The sequence below is a fragment of the Penicillium pulvis genome (assembly GCF_028828015.1).
Source record: "Penicillium pulvis strain IBT 33274 chromosome Unknown contig_1_segment0_segment0, whole genome shotgun sequence".
Taxonomy (NCBI): domain Eukaryota; kingdom Fungi; phylum Ascomycota; class Eurotiomycetes; order Eurotiales; family Aspergillaceae; genus Penicillium; species Penicillium pulvis.
The window spans coordinates 1364455-1383734 of record NW_026643074.1 but is presented as its reverse complement, the minus strand read 5'-3'; the positions used below and the strand labels follow the sequence as shown (position 1 = coordinate 1383734).

General features: G+C 49.7%; 9 protein-coding genes across 9 annotated transcripts; 5 read left to right on the top strand and 4 right to left on the bottom strand.

The window, feature by feature from the left end:
* Positions 1–496: 496 nt before the first annotated feature.
* N7503_003471 (GTPase-activating protein GCS1) lies at positions 497–2113 on the top strand (the record flags this gene model as incomplete). The annotated part of the gene is made up of 4 exons (XM_057063018.1): positions 497–538; positions 642–710; positions 862–1641; positions 1700–2113. The coding sequence occupies 4 exons, from the start codon at positions 497–499 to the stop codon at positions 2111–2113; spliced, it is 1305 nt and encodes a 434-aa protein (XP_056923933.1).
* Positions 2114–2418: 305 nt separating this feature from the next.
* N7503_003470 (uncharacterized protein) lies at positions 2419–3448 on the bottom strand (the record flags this gene model as incomplete). Its single annotated transcript, XM_057063017.1, has 2 exons — positions 2419–3395; positions 3421–3448. 2 exons carry the CDS (start codon positions 3446–3448, stop codon positions 2419–2421), a joined length of 1005 nt encoding a protein of 334 aa, XP_056923932.1.
* Positions 3449–7196: 3748 nt separating this feature from the next.
* On the bottom strand, positions 7197–7917 carry N7503_003469 (uncharacterized protein; the record flags this gene model as incomplete). Its single annotated transcript, XM_057063016.1, has 2 exons — positions 7197–7637; positions 7702–7917. 2 exons carry the CDS (start codon positions 7915–7917, stop codon positions 7197–7199), a joined length of 657 nt encoding a protein of 218 aa, XP_056923931.1.
* A 539-nt stretch (positions 7918–8456) lies between these two features.
* Positions 8457–9230, top strand: N7503_003468 (uncharacterized protein; the record flags this gene model as incomplete). The annotated part of the gene is made up of 1 exon (XM_057063015.1): positions 8457–9230. One exon carries the CDS (start codon positions 8457–8459, stop codon positions 9228–9230), a length of 774 nt encoding a protein of 257 aa, XP_056923930.1.
* Positions 9231–9992: 762 nt separating this feature from the next.
* N7503_003467 (uncharacterized protein) lies at positions 9993–10596 on the top strand (the record flags this gene model as incomplete). Its single annotated transcript, XM_057063014.1, has 3 exons — positions 9993–10136; positions 10194–10402; positions 10458–10596. 3 exons carry the CDS (start codon positions 9993–9995, stop codon positions 10564–10566), a joined length of 462 nt encoding a protein of 153 aa, XP_056923929.1. The 3' UTR covers positions 10567–10596.
* A 310-nt stretch (positions 10597–10906) lies between these two features.
* On the bottom strand, positions 10907–11569 carry N7503_003466 (GNAT family N-acetyltransferase; the record flags this gene model as incomplete). Its single annotated transcript, XM_057063013.1, has 2 exons — positions 10907–11127; positions 11176–11569. 2 exons carry the CDS (start codon positions 11567–11569, stop codon positions 10907–10909), a joined length of 615 nt encoding a protein of 204 aa, XP_056923928.1.
* A 274-nt stretch (positions 11570–11843) lies between these two features.
* On the bottom strand, positions 11844–14561 carry N7503_003465 (mitochondrial elongation factor MEF2; the record flags this gene model as incomplete). The annotated part of the gene is made up of 1 exon (XM_057063012.1): positions 11844–14561. The coding sequence occupies one exon, from the start codon at positions 14559–14561 to the stop codon at positions 11844–11846; it is 2718 nt and encodes a 905-aa protein (XP_056923927.1).
* A 39-nt stretch (positions 14562–14600) lies between these two features.
* Positions 14601–16949, top strand: N7503_003464 (retromer subunit VPS17). Its single transcript, XM_057063011.1, has 4 exons — positions 14601–14879; positions 14966–15433; positions 15506–15959; positions 16010–16949. Exons 2-4 carry the CDS (start codon positions 15020–15022, stop codon positions 16867–16869), a joined length of 1728 nt encoding a protein of 575 aa, XP_056923926.1. The 5' UTR covers positions 14601–14879; positions 14966–15019; the 3' UTR covers positions 16870–16949.
* A 1049-nt stretch (positions 16950–17998) lies between these two features.
* N7503_003463 (putative nucleoside-diphosphate-sugar epimerase) lies at positions 17999–19130 on the top strand (the record flags this gene model as incomplete). Its single annotated transcript, XM_057063010.1, has 3 exons — positions 17999–18018; positions 18069–18274; positions 18334–19130. 3 exons carry the CDS (start codon positions 17999–18001, stop codon positions 19128–19130), a joined length of 1023 nt encoding a protein of 340 aa, XP_056923925.1.
* Between the last annotated feature and the right edge of the window lie 150 nt (positions 19131–19280).

Here is a 19280-nt window from a genome sequence, read left to right as displayed (position 1 = left end):
GCTGGAGCGCAATCCTTGCTGATGCCTCCATCCTTAACGACTTTTTGCCTTCTGTATTGTATCTTAGCACCCATTTAACTAACTGATGACGATCTGCCTGCTGTGTTCAATTGTAAACTGTCTTAAATGTCTTAGTATGTCACAAAATGTCTGGATTGCGTAGATGTTTCCCTAGCGCGACCCTTGGCGATGACGCTTTAGTTGGGGTGACCCTTGCCGATCATTTTCGTGCGGCAAACATCACCCTCCAACGCTCGCAAGAACACCCGAATCCTATCAACTCAATAATTTTTGACCGTTTGTCAACTTGTGTCATTTGCACTATTAATTTTGACTAGTGTCGTCTGGTGGAGCACAAACTAAAAATAAGGGGCGAACCAGGGACCAAAAACAGAAAACGCTCCGAACGACCTGCGGTCCGACTCCGCCTTCAACCCAACACCTTCATTCCCCCCAATTGTCACGAGCACCATTGTATAGAGCAATCATACCCATCATGTCTCGCATGTGGGAGGTCGATCCGGAGACAAGGACAAAGGTGCGCCCATATTCTTCTACCCATCGCCAGTCGCCCAACGGCACGCGCCAAGAGCAACACAAGCCAGGATACTTGTAACTAACCATAAAACCGGGTCCAACAGCTCCTCCAGATCTCTAAGACAAACGGCAACGACCGGTGCTGCGATTGCGGTGCGCCTTCGCCTCAATGGGTGTGTATTCCCTACCTACTCTACCACCGATCTCTTCTCCATGTTATTTACCCCCGCAACGAGACGGTCCGCCCCGATAACATCCCTCAAGGAGGAAGGCGACACACCCAGCAAAGATCCATAGCTAATTAGACTCTTTCACATCCAACAGGCATCCCCTAAATTCGGCACATTCATCTGCCTCAACTGCGCAGGCACACACCGCGGTCTGGGCGTCCACATCTCCTTCGTCCGCTCAATCACCATGGACGCCTTCAAGCACGCCGAGATCCAGCGCATGGAGCTAGGCGGAAATGAGCCGTGGAAGGCTTTCTACGACGAACACGAGATCACCGTCTCTGAAGGCCGGACATTCGAGGACTCAACCATCAAAGAGCGATACGAAGGCGAGGCGGGCGAGGAGTGGAAAGAGCGCTTGTCATGCAAGGTTGAGGGGAAAGACTACGTTCCCGGTCAGGAGAAGAAGAAGAATATTGCCGCTGGCGTGTCACGATCCAGTACGCCAATGAGTGTGGGCACTGGCGGTGTTGGACCCGGCAGGACCGGGTCGCCTGCTTCAGGCATGCAGCGCACGAGTAGTCTGAGGTCGGCTGGGCCGCCAAGCAAGAAGGAGCAGAACGAGGCTTATTTCGCAAAGATGGGCACGGAGAATGCTACTCGATCGGATAATCTGCCTCCCTCGCAGGGCGGAAAGTTCACTGGGTTCGGAGGTGGTATGCCGCCGCCTTCAGCTGGGGATCGTCGGTCTTCGCCATTTGGAGGATTCGGTGGCTTTGGAGGCTTCGGAGGAGGTGGTGGAAACCAGGCTCTTGACGAATTTCAGAAAGATCCCGTGGCTTCGATTAGCAAGGGATTGGGATGGTTTGCGTCGGCTGTTGGGAAGGGTGCGAAGACTGTTAACGACTCATATCTTCAGCCGACTGCAAAGCAGGTATGTATCCCATATCGAATTTTGGATTTTGTGTGCGAGACTGACAATCGTACCACAGCTCGCAGAGTCCGATTTCGCAGCTCAGGCTCGTCTCCAGGCTGCTAATTGGGGACAGAACTTGCAGACTGGTGCCCGGGGCGCGGCTGACCAATTCAACCGTTTCGTTGAAGGAGAGGAAGGCCACGCTGGTGGTCAACGCTCCCGCGTCGAGCCTGAGCGTCGTGACTTCTGGGACGACTTCTCAACTATCGCGTCGCAGGAGCAGCAAGCCGCTGGCCATCGCCGTGGCGCCTCACGCTCCGATGTTGTCGGAACAGCGGCTATGCGGAAGACTCCCGCCACAGGCTCGTCATTGGCAAACTCATCCACCTCTAATGCTGAGACTACCACTGCCCCGTCTGGGTTAGAAGGGACGGAGAGCGGTGCGACATCAACCACCAAGGGGAAAGATGACTGGGATGATAACTGGTAGATGTATATACTCATTGGCGTGTTTTGTCTTTTGGTTCCATCTGCATGTTTTTGGGTTTTGTTTACGTGCGCACGTGTGTAGACGGTTTCAGATGCCATGATGATGTGCGGTGTTTCTTCCTTGTTTCTTTACTTGTTGGTTTATATACCTGGCTTCTGAATGAAATGGTTCTCCCCCTTTTGTGGGAGAGATATCATTCTTATAGCTTTGCTGTCCGCCTTTTTACCTCAAATCTTGAAAAAGTTTCCAGATAATAGTTTAGACGATGCGAGACCTCGAAATCCGCCAACCACTAGGTGCTCATTTCAATGCAATAGATCACTATAACCCAGCACCAATGTGACAATAAGAGAAGCAAACATCATTGGACCAAGCGCACGCAGCCTTCCTTGACCATTATCGCTTCCATCACTATCAACCAAAGCAAAAGATATAAATGAATTGCCGTTTTGCCCGTCGTTTTGCCCAGACTGGACTACTTGTGTCGAGTTGGCCGATGCAAATGCCCCTTTGAAATCCACAGTGAAGCTCACGTTGACCCCAGCCACCGCGTCGATCACGACCCCCGTGACGGTCAGAGCAAAGGTGTCCGAGCTAACAGAGCCATTGACAACAGTCCCAATTGGCAATGGAATATGCATCCCCGCATATCCGCTGCAGAAATCGTCGGAAAAGGCCATATCATCCTGAGTCCACTGTGCAAGCGATATATTGGTCCACTTCGTCTGCGGTCCTCCAACGTAGTCCCCTCTGAAGGTGGTCAAATTCTGGCTAGTGGATAGCGTCAAAGGCACTGAGTCGCGAGCGTCTACTAAGCCGGCATTTGGACTCGTGTATGAGAACCATGAAGTGGTCCTGAAGAAAATCGTGTCGCCGAGACTATCACAGGTATCGTATGAAGTCGCGAAGTCTTGTAGCGACTTGTCTGTAGCCCAGGCTTTGAACCCAATAACAATGCTATTCTTTGGTCCTTGAGGCCATGGCGATTGAGGGGCGATGAACGCGGCTCCCAGCAGTCTCACTGGAAGGACGGATTGGTTGGTGAGAATGCAGGCGAGCTCTTCTTGCTCAATTTTGCTCTTCAGGGAAGCCTCGCCGAAATAATACGCGCCGCCATAGTTTGGATCTGAGGTGTAGTTATCGAATCGGGTGACATCGAGATCATCGATCATTGGTAGGTAGGTGTTGACACAGGAGGAACTGCCTTCAGAACCCGAGTCTTCATCTCCATCTGAGCCACTGCTGTCCCCATCACCACCCCCACCCCGGCCTCTTGCCTCGACTATCTGAATGAGCTGAAGGAATACTAAAGTCAGTAGTAAGAGCCAGCGCCATGTTAGCGGCTGCATCTTTCACCCGGCTACGGTGGGTAGAACCACGTGTAAGCGCCGATTCCACCTTCGATTTGAGATAGGATTTTGATTGGGATGGGCCCTTCAACTATTAGTACCCCCACCGAAGTAAAACTATGTTAACCTTTCATTAGCTCCACCAATTAAACTGGCTAACTTAGCCAAGCCCGTATTCGGGGAGGATGCTTTCATGATGAGCCTCTTGGCAAGGCGCAGCTACATATCAATGCACCGACTGGGAGGACTAGGAAACCTTGAATGTAGAATTATGGAGCCCAATAATGGAAAAAGGGGTGGTGTCTTTTCGTAAAAGATCTTGGCCATTCTTGCCTTCGATTGAGTGGTTCGAGGATTTGCGGTATCGGTAAGAAGCGCTGTGAATAGCGACAAATCCTTGGGTCCTCAAGTCCCTGTACAGTGTCGTTTAATTTCACATCGCTTCTGTATGATACAATCTTCACATTACTGCTTGCTACCTTCTTCATCGCACTGGTCGCCATTCCATTCATGGTTCCGATTTCGAAAAGCCTGGCTCGATCACAGAAGTGCTAGGCTGAAATAGTACCAGAGCGTTTGGCTGTGGCCGCAAGCATGTTGTTTGATACGAGAGCCGTACAAAGTTTGCGCTTTACTAGAAAGCCTTTCGACAGCTCTTGGACAGCTTTTTTCGTCTCTTAAATTTCAGGTGATGATAATCTGGCAAGTTGCTCTATGTAAATTATTTTCCCAGTATCAAAATGTGATTGATACTCTTACTAAAGCTTTCGCGCAGATTTTCGAGCAAATGGCTAAACGAAAGAATAGTTTGAGATACTCCAATCACAGTATTTTTGATCGGAGAATTGAAGGGCTTTGAAGGATCAACCCTATTAACAGCATCCATCTTAAAGAGCAACCAAGCCCTATTCAAGATCTCGAAAAACCAAGGGCCTCTGTTCGACAATCCTGTGGCAGCCATAGTAGGTTTCCGGAGTTCCAACAGATCCAGGTATAGTTCAAATTACACTTTGTCCTTCGAGTCGCGATGGCTGTGGTTCCGCACTTGTCAGTCCTCTCTCTAGTGGCAGAGTAATCATACCTCTTTTGGTTTCCAGCTGTGAATCAATGATGTTAATTGATTTCATGGGTGTGACTCCTTTTGAAATAAGCGTCTGTAGGCATTGACCACTGCCAGAAACCCACACTTGATAGTCCGGTCAAGCGAGGCCAAGGCCAGAATTATACCACATATGAGAAGGTGACCGAAACAACCCAATTACTATGGCCCTTCAGTGTCTGGAAGCATTGGCTGCTGGCATCCTATACCGTTGATGATTTTATTTCTCGAGGCAGAGGCGAGGAGACAGAATCATGTGGCTGGGGACGGACCGGGCCGGCTGAAAGACGGCTAAGATTGAATTCTCGGGCCCCGGTGCAGTGGGGGCGTCCCGCATGTCTAAGCTTGGAGATCCACCCAATGTCGAAGCTACTAACGGGGCAAACAATGTTTTGGCTGAGCCTGGAATATTTTACTGACTTATTGGCTTTGAAAAATCCGCTAGTATTATGATTGTACTGTAATTGTTAGCATAACGAGTGGATTGTGGATGGAGGGAATGGGGGTTAAGAAAGGAGGGCAGTAGGAATCCAGAGGGAAATGACTGTGGCGGAGGTGAAGCCATAATGGATTCTGCAATATCTAAATACCATAATCAAAAAGAAGTACTCAAAGCCAGGATTGAACGCGGGACCTTTGGAAATCCATGGCACAAGTTCTAATTTCCTTCGATCAGCCTCCATACTTAACACCATATATAAGAATCTTGACTCGACCAAAAGCTAGCCATAATTACAAAAGGGTGAATATAAAGCGATTTCTACTGAGAAAAAGCTCAAATAGCTCGATCATATCCTAAGGTTGCTACATTATGAATATCAAAGCGAGATACCTACTAGAAGTGGGTCAAATCGCAAAAACGACGAAAATTCTTACGTTCTTTCCTTTATAACGGCGTAATAATGGGTCAAAGTATGCAATTCCTCCCCCTTGGTCTGGGTAACAAGGTCCGTCAGGTACTGTCGATCAGGTGACTGGTTGTATATCTGGCGGTGCTGTAGCATCAGCGCAGTTGGGGCCCAGCTTGCTGGGGGCGACCACCGATGGTGTGAATTCGTTCAGGGCTACACGACTGCCTCGTTCCTTGACATGCAGATTCGACCGACCGGAATTGGCTTTTTTGTCATCTCTTACTTTATTTGAAGCTATTCACACTTGCCTTTTTTTAATTCCTCTAATCCTTTACTTCTTTGAGTTTTGAGGTTGTTCCTGTCTTTCCACCTTTCTCCATCCGGTTCCCAACCACGTTCCCCATCACGTTCCCCATCCTTGCTATAACCTCAAATTTCGCCATGCCTTCCCATTCCCCTAAGTCTTCACACTCTTACCATCCCCCATTCTAGGTCTCCATTCCCGTTTTCCCGTGCCCCTATCCCCCCTCCTTTCCTGTCTTCCCATCCAACCCGGATAATCCTTCCACCCACCCACAATACTTTCCCTTCCCAGGCTTACTCCCATTTCTATGTACATTTAATTATTTCAGCCAACAAGTAGAAGATGAGAGTTATTCCTCAGCTCGAGTTCCTTTTCCCAAGGCCAATTCTTGTGGCTGGGAGTCTACTACGTGCCCTTAATGCTAAATCCAAGGCTAAGCTATATCTCCCTATAAATGCAATACATTGAAGGCAGTTCTGACTACGCATTTGTCATAAAGTCGGGTCTAGATGTATTCGAATACTCGAGTACTCGAGTCCTGCCTGCATGCACAACATTCCCAGTTGCGCGAATTTCCCATCGGATCCGACTCGCATGGTCCTCGCTGCAGGAAATTAGTTGACCTGCATATACATACGAATTCGCGATTTGAAGCTCGGAGCCGATTCGGAGATTTTACGGTTACACACAGTATTCTCAAATCAGCCAGGATCGCAGACAATATGGAGTTTCGTTTGGGGTTCCACCGGTCAAGGCAGGGGTTTGCGCCATTATGAACCGGCCTAGATTACATGGAGTGCAGGACCTCTTATTGGATCGGCGTAATGGATCTTGACGATGCGTCATTTTCAATTATTGTAGATCGAGGCTGGAAAAAGTAATCAGATCCTTCGGGATTGGTGGCGTTTGTGGGCTTCGGAGATATCGGCGCCTGGTATCAGATCTTGTCAGGGGTTCCTGGGCTTGTACGAAGCGGTGATCTTGTTGACTAATCAAGAATGTTTGGGTATGATTGGCATTGTTGGCACAACTCAGAACCATCTATTTGTGCTCGGTGCATGAACTGAGGTCACGGCATCTTGGCTAATCAGTCTATTAATTAGATTGATTCGTACACGGCATGTGGCTTTTTCGCTAAGTAGTTCATGACAAAATATTGCACTGTTGCTCTATTCCAAGGTCAAGATGCGAGGTGATCGGCTGAATTCGGGAGATCATACGATCTATACAGAAATCGCCCCCACTGTCCGGGGTATGACGTGGAGAACAGGAAGATCTGCATGCGCCAGCGCCCGAAGCACTTTTTATCGGTTTCTTCTAGACTCCACTTATTCCAAGGCGTCTTTCGTGCATATAATCTTACATTCTGCATAGATTAAGGCGTTTCAGGATATAAAAATGGATAGTCCACGTGCGTCATAGTAAGCATTGCTTTTTGTCATTTCCTTGAATGAAGGATTAGTCCAATTATTGTACAGGATCAAGACTCTGCCGTAGTTCGCTTGAGACGAATTTCGAGTCCCTGGGCACCTGGCGGTAGATCAGCCCCATTGTCATTTCCGTCAAAGTATAACCGCCAAATATCGCGCGCATCAGTAAGTCCCAACTCAGCATTGATCTGTTCCTTAGCCTCATCCTCCGGAAGACGCACAGCCAACCAACCCTCCCAGCCCTCCATAGTCAAGTACTGCTCATCTTTAGTCCAGTCAAAGGGCCCACATATGTGACCTTCCGAGTCGGGCCGACCACCCCAACGCATCTCGTGCGTCTTAGCGTCTCGAAAGACCCAGCGCAGAGTTGGTGCCTTTTCCCCGCTAATTGTCACCAAGCCCGATGTGTTGTCCGGCGGAAAGTCGGGATGTGTATAGTAGCCGCCGTTAAATGACACCATTGTCGAGCTAGGATGCTTAGTGATGTAGAGCTGCAAGTCGAAATCGATGTTATTTGTCAATTCCCTGATTATATCGTGTCTGACAGAAACTCACTTTCCCATCCAGACCCACTTGGACCTGGGCATTGTGAACCTGTTGGCGCATCTTTGGTGTTCCCTGTGTAAGGGCACATGTGGCCACTAGGTGTCCACGTTGTTTCCGTGCTTCGTTGCGTCGGCCTTCCTCTGCATCCCGACTCCCCTGAGTTGCCTCATTCAGGCCAATCATGGTCGGCAACATGGCAGCCATCATCACGATGCCGATCACCATCGCTGTTGAGCTTTGTGGTATAGATACCTAGGGGATATTTGGTGTGCGGGTAGAATGGCGGGCATTAGGCACATCGCACCTAAATAAAGAGCCGTTCAGCTGCAGGGGGTGTTGTAGTTTGATCAGGAGAGGTAAGTGGAGACGCTTAGCCAAGCTCCATATACGCTTGATAACTACCCACCCCACTTAGATGCCGATGAGTCGTATGATCAAATCTGCAACTAAGTCAGGAACATGGGTTCGACAATAATGATTCCGAAAAGATGCATATCCTAGGGTCCAGACACGGGTCAGGAGGAGGTTGAAAAGGGACCCATCAAGTCGAGCAACCAACTTCTTCTTTCTCTCCATTCTCATCAGTTCACTCTGCAACATACGTTTCCGGCTACTTCCTCTTTTAAGTCAACCAAGCCCCCTCTACATCCAAAATGTCTGAGCCTGTCAGCAGGTATTTATTCCCGTTTCTACTTCTACAGCCCTTACAACTTAAGCCTTCCTTGTTCCTTGCGTTTTGAAGTCTATACCTTCCTCCTCCACTCATGTTCAGAACAAAGTCCCAAAAGATCAAGCAAAAACAGAAGCAGAAGGATAAGGAGAGACAGTCCTCCGTCTCATCTGGAGTGGGCTACTCTGGAACAAAGAATTCATCCTCTTCAACCCTACCGGTTCAGACCCCAACTGGCCTGAAGGGTGCTATGGATTCAGCACCATCGCTAGTGACCCCAGAGTCAAAGCCAGAAGCTCCTGTTCTATCTGAACCTGAGCCTGATAAACATGTTTCACCGGAGCAAACTGCTTCGGCTGCAGCTCCGACTCCGCCTTCGACTCCTCCGCTTTCTCGATCAGCTCATATTGCTCTCTCTGAGCCAAGTATGCCTGTTCGTTCAGAGCCGACTGCTTCTGCTCCTGTTCCTGCTGCTTCTGCTCTTGCTTCGGAGGACAAGCAAGCTCCTGCTGCTTCCGAGCCTCCTCCCACGAAAACTAAGCCAAAATATACCGCTTTCGTTGAACCCGAGCCCGAACCCGCTGCTAACAATCCCTCTCCACCACCTAGCGTTCCCACGGAGTCTCGCCCCCTCGGCGGCCGCCGCGGCAAGTCTGATGACGATGCGAACGGCACCACAAAGGGTGGCGAATTGGTTGCTGGTAAAACTGGGGGCATCTCCGACGCCGGCCTGCAGATCCCCGGAAAGATGCTCAACGAGGAAGAGAAGAGCGCTCTGAAGATCAAAATTCACCTCAACCTTCACGCTAAGGTTCGTCTTGACCTTGATGCTCAGATCTACGGTGATGTGGTGATTGGTCTGCTGTAAGGCTGGAAGACTGGTCTTGACTGGTATGTTCCTGAATTGAATCCTTTATTATTTTGATATTGATGAGCTTGTCTAATTGGTTTTAGGGAAACGAGTTGGTTGTTACAAATGTATATACGCAATCCAGAGTATGAGTCTTGGACTACTTTGTGATCGGCTGAAAATTCTATATGCTACGTGAAGACAATACCTTAAAGGTTTTCTCGGAAAGATTTCTGCTTTTGATGAGTTGTATTTGCCTCAATTTATTGAGAACCCATGTGAGTATGTTGTTTCTGGTCACAATAGCCGACGAGCTACCCGCTTTCTAATCTTAGGTTTGACCTTGTTCGGGAGGCAATATCGGAACAACCTCGCTTCAAAACGAGCTAGCAACTTATATGGAGCATTTCCTGGTCCCTAGCCATGCCAAGTATTTGAGTATCAGACCATAAAACAATTCAGCAAGCTTATTGCACGTGCAGTTTGGAGCCTCAGGACAGCAAATACGATTTTCCTAAACAGGATTAGCCCGGATGGACCCTGAATCACGGAGATTCCGCTGCATCAATCACAAGATGCGATTCTCGAACGCCAAGAGGCTACTACAAGGCTAGGCTGACCCTTCGAAAAACTGGAATTGAATGGCCCCCAAACCTTCAAAATCCTCTAATCAGGGGGCGATCTTTATTTTAAGGGTCTTACAATCGCTTTCCTCCAACGTTTTCATCGTTTCAATCACGATCAAAACACCACACTCGTTTAATCACAGTCGTTAACAACATGGGCAAAGCATTTCCAGGTCCTGAGACGGGCCTTTGGCGAATTGTCCTGCGCCTGATCTCTCTTTTTGGCTCTGTCTTTGGAATCATCGCCTCAACCGCTGGCGCTTATTACCCCATCAACTCCTTCTGGTACTACCTATTCGTAAGTCCAGACAACTTGCAGAGAAAATTAGTCTTCGCCATCTAATAACCCAAACAGTTCAGCATTTGCGGGTTTTGGTCCTTGATTGTTCTCGGATTCCTCTGTTTCAAACTTGCCCCGCACCCTGGCTGTTGTATCGCTTTCGACTTGCTTTTGATCGTCGCCTCTGCGTGGCTTGTCGCTGTTGCGGGTATCGGAATTACCTATGATTATACCCGCTGGATGGGTCGCGATATCGCTTCGCTCGTGTTCGCACTCATTGTCTTGTATGTTATTCTCAATGCGATGTCTGTGTGTTTTGCTAACTTTTGACGTTTGTAGTGTCGACCATTTCATGATGTTTGTGTTGGCTTGCATAGATGTTGACAAGAGGCGGAGACTGCATAACCCTAAGGCTCCTTACCGAGAGGTTTCGCCTGGGTCTGTTTAATGTGGTGCTACTCCCCGGGTCGATGTGCGGAGGAGATGATATGCACCCTGGTCCTCGGACAAGATCGTTGTCTGGGTCAACAGATCGACGAAGCCGTGGGTTGGCCCGTTAGTTATATGAGAGGTCATACTGGAAAAAAGATTGATGAGCGGATGATATACTTCATACAGAGCCTCGCCACTAATTGTCTCTGTCTATATTAATATAATGTTGCAATTCTCTGAGAAGGAACTAAAAGCGCCTAACAGCACCGCAGGCTATCTTGATTTGCCATTTTCGATTTAAGGCTGTCTTAACGTGCGAATCTATAACACGTCAAAAATAAGCAGCATCTACAATTCTAGTCGACACATCGCACATGTCGAACCATCGAGACAGTCTCTTGCCCTAAAATGCTATAATCCACAAATCCGAACTTTGCATACAACGATGCTCCATCCTTGCTAGCACTGACATACATCTCAACACCCTCAGCATCGGCAATATCACAACCCCGTTGAACGAGCATAGAAGCAGCTCCCTGTCGCCGATAATCTGGATGCGTAGCGACCATATCCAAAACTCTCAAAGCATTAGTATAGCTCAACTCATATTTCGATACAAACATACAGATGTGTCTCCGATTTCCCATAACCCGCTTTCTATTATTGTCGCCTCTGTTCACAAACTCTTCACAGATTTGCTTAGGCATATCATCATGCCACTGTGGATAGCGTGGTCCACGTTCTTCGGGCGTTAGGGAATCCAATTTTGCATAGGCTGCTATTCGAGGTCGGTCGTTGGCGTCTTTCAGTTCCGGGTCTATTACCTTAAGATAACGTTGGAGTGGTCCGCCAAGTAGATCGTTGTGGATGGCATGTTGAAGCCACTTTCTCATGCCGGGCGTATCTGGGAAGAGTTGTCGTGATTTGGGGTCTGAGAAAGCTGCGAACCATAGGTCCATCAGAGCGGGACTATCCTCGATAGTCACGACATCAAGTTTCAGTTGGCCTGTACATGCCATTTTGCAAACGAAAGATGAGATAATTGTTCCAAGGTAATTAGGCAGTAAGATAAGGCATTTCACTAGCAAGCGCCACTTACATGTACACGTCATCTAAACGCACCCCGGGACACTATTGAGGCGCTAGAGTACAGGTGCATATAGCTCAAGTTGACGGAGTTCCCCAATCGAATTAATGGTACATGGAGAAAACTCTAGAATGAATGTAGAGATACAATAATATACACTTCTATCAAATACACATCTCAGCATCTAATACTTCTTATATGCACAATTAGAAACCACCCCTCAGCTCAGCCAAAACAGCCTTTTGTCTCTGAGCAGACATGTTCTCAAACCGATCAACACTCATCACGAATGTACCACGGCCAGCAGTTAAACTGCGGAGATGCTTCAAATATCCAACCATCTCCTTCAGCGGAACCTTCGCGGTGATGTTGCGCTGTCTTGAAGCAGAGGCAGGCATTTCAATACCGATAGAGGGTGCCTCGAATGGGTCTGCGGGCGCATACACACGTTTCGGGTCAATGGGGGGAAGGGATTCGGAAGAATCCGTGGTAGAAGCCGATACATCATCGTCCAGCGAAAGGATGTGTCCACCTCGTGAAGAGGAGATATCATGAACAACGGAGCCAAGGCTTGCTTCGTCAACGCTGATGATGACGTTCATGACTGGTTCCATCATGACTGTTCCAGCACCAGTAAGCATATCTCGAAGCGCGGCGGAAGTGGCCTGGCGTGCTGCTGCTGAGAGTGCCGATGTGGTGGAGTCTCCGCCGAAGAGATGCTCAACGGGGTCGATTGTGAGGGTGACCCGGGTGTTATGCATGGGGAATGTAAACTGAGGGCCGCGTGCCAGCGCTGCCAGAGCGCCGTTTTGCAATGATGTACGGAGGGTGTTCAAATCCATGCCTGGTGGAAGGAAGGGGCTAGTCTCTTCTTCATTCCTGCCGGTTTCCACCTGCAAACCCAGGGCGCGGATGATAATTTGGTTTCCCTCGATAGTCTGGGCGAGAATTGTGTCTTCGTCAGCGGCTTCGGCAACACTTTCCTCATTGCAAGGTTCCACCATCGCTGTGCAGCCAGCTTTGCCTTGACGACCTGCGATTTCTTTCTCGAAGATCTTAGTAACAGTGTTCGAGACGCCTAGGGTAGATTCTCGGTATCCGATTTCAATGCGTCCCATAGATGCCTTGGCTTTGAGGTCACCAATCAAACGGTCACGAGCAATTTCGAGGTGCAATTCTCCCATTCCACTGAGAAGCGTTTGGCCAGACTCTTCGTCTACGCTGACATGCAGGCTAGGATCTTCTCTCAAGAGTAGTGAAAGCGAGTCTTGTACCCGCTTTTCTTCACTTAGGCTATGTGGTTCCACACTGGTAAAGAACACGGGTGGAGGGACATCAATCGGGCGTAATTGAAGTGTGGTCAGCGGTTCAGGAGGCGTAGGTTTATTTCCTGCGTATGATAGCAGAGTGTCGCCAGTTCGAGCGTGCTTCAGACCGACCACGACACCAATGTGACCAGCGGGGATGGAATCCACTTCCACCGCATCGTTGGCGTACATCTTCAACAATCGGGGAGCACGTTCAGAGAGGTGCAGATTTGTATTGTAAAGCAAGCTGTTGCGGTCAAGGGATCCAGAGTACACCCGCACGTAGACCAAGACGCCACGCTTCGGATCATTGACCACTTTGAATGCTAGCGCACAGCTATTGAGTTTGGCGATAGCATCCTTAGCATTGATCTGAAGACTCTTCTTCTTTTTCTTGCCCTTACCAGAGGTGCTGGCCTGTTCATCCTGCTCCACGATCAGATCGCCTGAAAGTAGTCGTCGCAAGCCTCCCTTGACACCTCCGATGCTCACTTCGGGATCCGGTGCCTCTGGTGGGCTCGGAAGAAGGTTCACCACAGCGTCAAGCAAGGGCTGGACACCCATATTCCGGAAGCTGGCACCTGCGAACAGAGGTACAATTCGACTTGTGGGGTCAAGTACGCAGCGCCGGAGACTGTCAATAATGTCCATTGAGGACACTGCCAAATGGTCTTCGTACTCGAAGAACTTCTCCACCATGATTTCATCCTGCTCACTCAACAATTCAACTAGAGCAATGCGAGCTTTTCGGAGCTCCTCTGCTAGAGCTGGTTCTTCTGCATCCAATTGCTCTAGGTTCATCATTTTCACAGAACGACCATCTTCTCCTTCCTTCCACTTTAGGCCTTGAAGATTGATGGCATCTGCGATGCCAATGAAAGGCCCGTTGCCTCCTTGGAACCAAGGGATATGGCATACTGCTGGGTGTACAGACAAGCGAGAACTTACTTCTCGCACTGTTCTGCCGAAGGCTGCACCATCACGGTCTAACTTGTTCACATAAAGTACTCTAGGAATCTTATATGTGCTGGCCTGCTTCCAGACCTGCTCTGTCTGTGCCTCAACACCAGCAACTCCGTCCAAGATACAAACAGCACCATCTAGAATGCGCAAAGACCGCATTACCTCAAAAGTGAAATCTGCATGTCCCGGGGTATCAATAAGATTAATTGTATGCGAATTTGCTGAGCGAGGCACAGACGGGTCCTTAGTCACAGCTGGGCCTTCGGCGCCATCCCCAGGAGGCCAATGGAAGGTGATAGCAGCGGACTGAATGGTGATTCCACGAGCACGCTCCGCGGGCAAGAAATCTGTAACAGTCGAGCCCTCGTCCACATCACCAATTCGCCTAGTGAAGCCGCTGTAAAACAACATCCGCTCGGTGGTTGTGGTCTTGCCGGCATCAATGTGGGCAATGATGCCGATGTTGCGAGTTCGCTCCAAAAAAGCTTCGTCCTGCCATTTCGAGATTGATGTTGAAAAGCATTTCGCTCGTTGGATATTGAGCTGTAGGCTCTGGGCGCAGATATGGCTCTTCACAGGGTTGAAGGATGACCTATAAAAGCCCATACAACGCACCCCAGATTGAGGGAGGCGTAGTAATGGAGCTACAACCATAGCCCGTGATAACTTCTCTCCAAATAGGAAGAATTATTGGCAGTCTATGTAGAAATTGACATTGATGATCTGCCAGGAATGTTCAACGGTTTCAAGGTGGATGAAGCTAAAGGGAAAAACGACGGAGCTGAGGGCGGGCTTGGCATTCCCGATCGCCCATACGTAACTCGCACCAACCTCTTTCTCTCTCCGCCTCTTCCATTGTACAAACGTTGGTGCTTGACTGGCCCATTTCTGCTCTTCGTTCCCATTTGAATTGTGCTTCATTTGTCATGAACCTTTAAACGTCCCATTGCTTGCCTATTCCAGCTGCCCAAGGTACGTTCCTCAGTTGGAGCTAGCCGGTGATTACTGTGGGGGTCGATCCCCAGCCATTAATACTGACGCCTACAATCCACTAGCAGCTCCTGACCCTTCAATCCCTGTGAAGGTACTCCTTGCATCAAATCCTACCCAAGATGGACTACTCGGCTGTCTCGACTGATCCCGAACACCCCGCGGGCCCCTCGCCCTGGGGCTCTCCGCGCGCTGACCGCAACACGTTCCCCGCCTCCAACAGCGACATCCCGTCATCCCCTTTGCCGGGCCAGGACAAATCTGCGGTGGAGACAGACGGAAGCCATGAGCCAGTGCCACAATCTCCGGACCTCTCGGCGCAACTTCAGAGCCCTCAATTGGGAGACCCGGATTATGCCGAGGGGCAGTCTGTCCTCGACAACTCCCAGCAGCATTCACAGGGCCTCCCCACACGTTATCAGACTGGATTGCGCCAGAACTCCCGCCCTCCCGCGCCAGCATATAAGATCCAAGCCAAGATTACTAGCCTGGAGCGAGCAGGAAAGAAAGATCCCATTCTCCGCTTCGATGTTCACGTATGTCGACTCCCCTGTGAACACAGATGAACTCAACTAGGGCGGCGCACTAACCCATACTCGCTGTTACAGACCAATATTCCCAAGTTCCGCACTACTCAGTACCGTGATGTCCGCCGTACCCACGCCGAATTCTCTAAACTCGCCGACCACTTGATCTCAGCCAACCCAGAAGCTCTAGTTCCGGCCGTACCACCACCTGTGACCCCGGCCGGTGCAGGTACCGATGAGGATGAAGCGCGAGTCAAAGCATCGATGCAAAGATGGCTTAACACTGTTTTGAGCAATGAAGTCCTCATCCACGATGATGAGGTCGTGCTGTTCGTTGAGAGCGATTTTGGCTACAGCCCCGTGGTTCGGATGAAGCAACCAGCTACCGGAGTGCGGCGTAAGATGTTGAAGCAGTTTGCGCCTCCGCCCGATGACACACCTGAGCTCCAGTCTGCTCGCCCAGTCGTGAAGATGTTTTACTTGGCTTCGATGGATACTAGTCATAAGGTAGACCGAGTTGTCAAGGGTCGTCGTGGTATGCTATCAGTCCACCATCCTTAATTTGGCGAAGATTAACAATTTTAGGTGTTGGTCTGGCCGAGTCCGATTTCGGAGTGAAGATTGGCCAAATGAGCGTGCAGGAGACGCATCCTGGTTTGGCGGGTGCCTACCGCAAGCTCGGCAAGGTTATTCAGTCCGTTGGTGACTTCCATGCTGTGCAGGCCACCGCGGAGGCCACAACCCTCGGTGAACCCTTGAGCTACCACTCCCAGGACGCTTTCATTGTGAAGGAGACCCTAACCAACCGTCACATCCTACTACGCGATCTTCTCCAGGCTCGACAAACTGCTCAGAGCAAGCGTGCCGCAGCAGACCGACTGAAGGTCAGCTCCTCAGTGCGCCCGGACAAGGTTGACGAGGCAATCAATGCTCTTGAGGAGGCCCAAAGCCACGAAGATTATTTGACTAAGCGCACCCAGCGCGTCACTGGAAACCTACTGCAAGAGAAGCGCCGTTGGTTCGACCGCACCACCAACGATCTTCTGTTCAGTCTGCGAGAGTATACTTTGCGCCAGATCGAGGCGGAGCGTCGGACCTTGGCAACTCTTGAGAGCGTCCGACCCGATATCCGAGCCATCGATAATTCTGGTGGTTTGAGTCGGCTGGGCCGTGAAGCACACCCCGCTCAACGAAGACCTAACATTGCCTCCAGCCAGGGTCCCAAGGGTGATGCCTGGAGTGGTGTCCCCCGCCGCGTTGACAGTGCCGGTCGTAGTATGAGCGGTAGTTTCACGGCTCCTGTTGAGGATGAGGGTGACGAGAACCCTGAGTCTGGTCCGGGGCGTGTGCGTTCTACCAGCAAGGTTGATTCTATTGCTGAGGACGATAGCGATCGACTGGATGCTCGCAACGCTGCCAGCCGGCTGGCCACCAGCACCTTCTGATCAAGTTGCCGAGTTACGATTCTGTACATGTAGCCTGGACACGACTTCGTGATTCCCCTTTGCCTTTTTTATAACTCGTGTCTCCTGTTATGTCTTTCCTTTGTGTAGGTCTCGGACCTAAATGTTATGGTTATCCTGATACTCCGGTTCTTCAAACAGTTCATTCTTCGATGTTAATTCATATATACCTACTATCATCTTGTATTCTGTGCACCACATATGCCAATACATCCTATTGCCAAATATACCACAGATCATGGCACAATCTATTCGCTCCAGCCCTGAAATCTTTCTGCTCCATCTTCCGGGAGCTCATACCACGGCGCTTTCTCCTCCAGAAAAATATGCGCAGATGGTGGTGGAACAACTGATCCATCGTCAAATGTCCCCGCCACTATTCCTATAAAATCCGGCTCTGAATTCAAGAGCATGCTCATAGTTGAGCCGCAACGCGGACAGAAAGTTCGTGAAGCGGTTTCACTTGATTTCCAGATCGTAGGCTCGACTTCCCACTTGATTGTATTGATAGGAAAGTTCACGAAGGCCTGGTAAGGGGCACCGGCTTGTTTGCGGCATGTTGTGCAGTGACAATTTACCAGTCTCGTTGGTGAGAAGCTGGCTGTATAGCGAATGTGATTGCATGCACAACTTCCTGAGATCATCGCTTGAGAGTGGGGTATATAGCTAGGTGGTGTGATAGTGAGCTCTGGCAGGGATGTATAGGTCTAAGTTGTTTCGCGGGGTCGAGTTTGACATCATGCGGGGTTACGCGGATGCTCTCTACGTATAAAATCTGGGCTTAGATAGCACTCGACGCAGCTGAATAGAGCTAAAGCTTCAAAGTAAGACCACACAATTAATAAGTCTCTATATTCCTGGTTAAAGTAAGAATACACATCAATACTAGAACTATCTCCGAGATTCTCGAGTCGGGGATCAACATGACGTCCCCCCACTTTTGGATCCATCTCGGGTCCCAGTTCCTCCATTCAATGACAATTCTGATTTCAAAGCAACAGATCTCAATCGAATTGACCGGTCTCCATTTCAACTTTCATGTTCTTCCTTCTTCAACTTCGCAGCTGAATTTCACGTTCTTCTATCCACAAATATCCTACTAGCACCCAATATGGCTCCTCAGGTCTTCATGTAGGTCACCCCCACTCCGGACCCGAGCTTTAGTCTGATCAGATCGATAGTACTGGAACCACCGGCTACATCGGTGGTGATGGTCTTTACGCCATCGCCAATGCCCATCCCGACTGGGAGCTTTCGGCCTTAGTCCGTAACAAGGATAAGGCCGCTGTGCTGTCCAGCAAGTACCCCAAGATTCGGGTTGTACACGGCGACTTGGACTCAACTGATATCATTGAGGAGGAAGTCAAGAAGGCCGACATCGTTTTCCGTGTGTTTTCCTCTATTCGGCACGATTTATCTTGTACCGCTTATTAATCTGTTCTCTAGACTTCGCTGACTGCGATCACGTCGCTGCTGCTGAGGGCATTGCCAAAGGCGCCAAGCACCACACCCCGGAGCGCCCACTCTGGCTGATCCACACATCAGGAACAGGTATTCTGACCGTAGAGGACCAGCGCGCTGGAACATATGGTATTGAGCGCCCTAAGGAATACAACGACTGGGAAGGCGTTAGCGAACTTATCAACCTCCCCGCTGATGCTTTCCACCGCAATGTGGACGAGATCATTATCAATGCCGGCAAGGAAAACCCCACTAGCGTCCACACGGCTATCGTCTGCCCACCCACTATCTACGGCCAAGGCCGTGGACCTGTCAACACCAAGAGTGTGCAGGCCTATCTGCTAAGTGCGGCCGTAATTAAGCGCGGCAAGGGATTCCTCGTCGGCAAGGGCGAGAACGTCTGGCACCAGGTCCATGTTCAGGATTTGAGCAATGTTTACCTCGCCCTGGGTGATGCAGCTGCCGAGGGTGGTGGTAAGGCTACTTGGAATGACGAGGGATACTACCTGGCTGAAAATGGTTCGTTTGTCTGGGGTGATATCCAGCGGGCGGTTGCTCAGTCTGCGTTTGAGCAGAAGTATATTCAGTCTCCTGAGGTCGAGGTCTTGGATGGTAAGCAGACTACGGAGATCTTGTCAGCTGGTATCTATGCTTGGGGCTCGAACTCTCGTGGTCACTCTCTGCGAGCACGAAAGCTGTTTGGCTGGGAGCCTAAGCAGCCGAAGTTGATTGAGTTGATTCCTGAGATTGTTGCAATTGAGGCTAAGGGACTTGGATTGTGAGGATCTGCTTTTGTGTATGATACAAGCATCTTAATGCTATGATGATAAAAGATAAGAATATCAAGCAGTTGCTCATATTGGATTCTTACTCGGTTTTGTTATCTTATGTTTAGATTTCAAATTGGCCTGACATCCCAGTCTGAGGTGCAC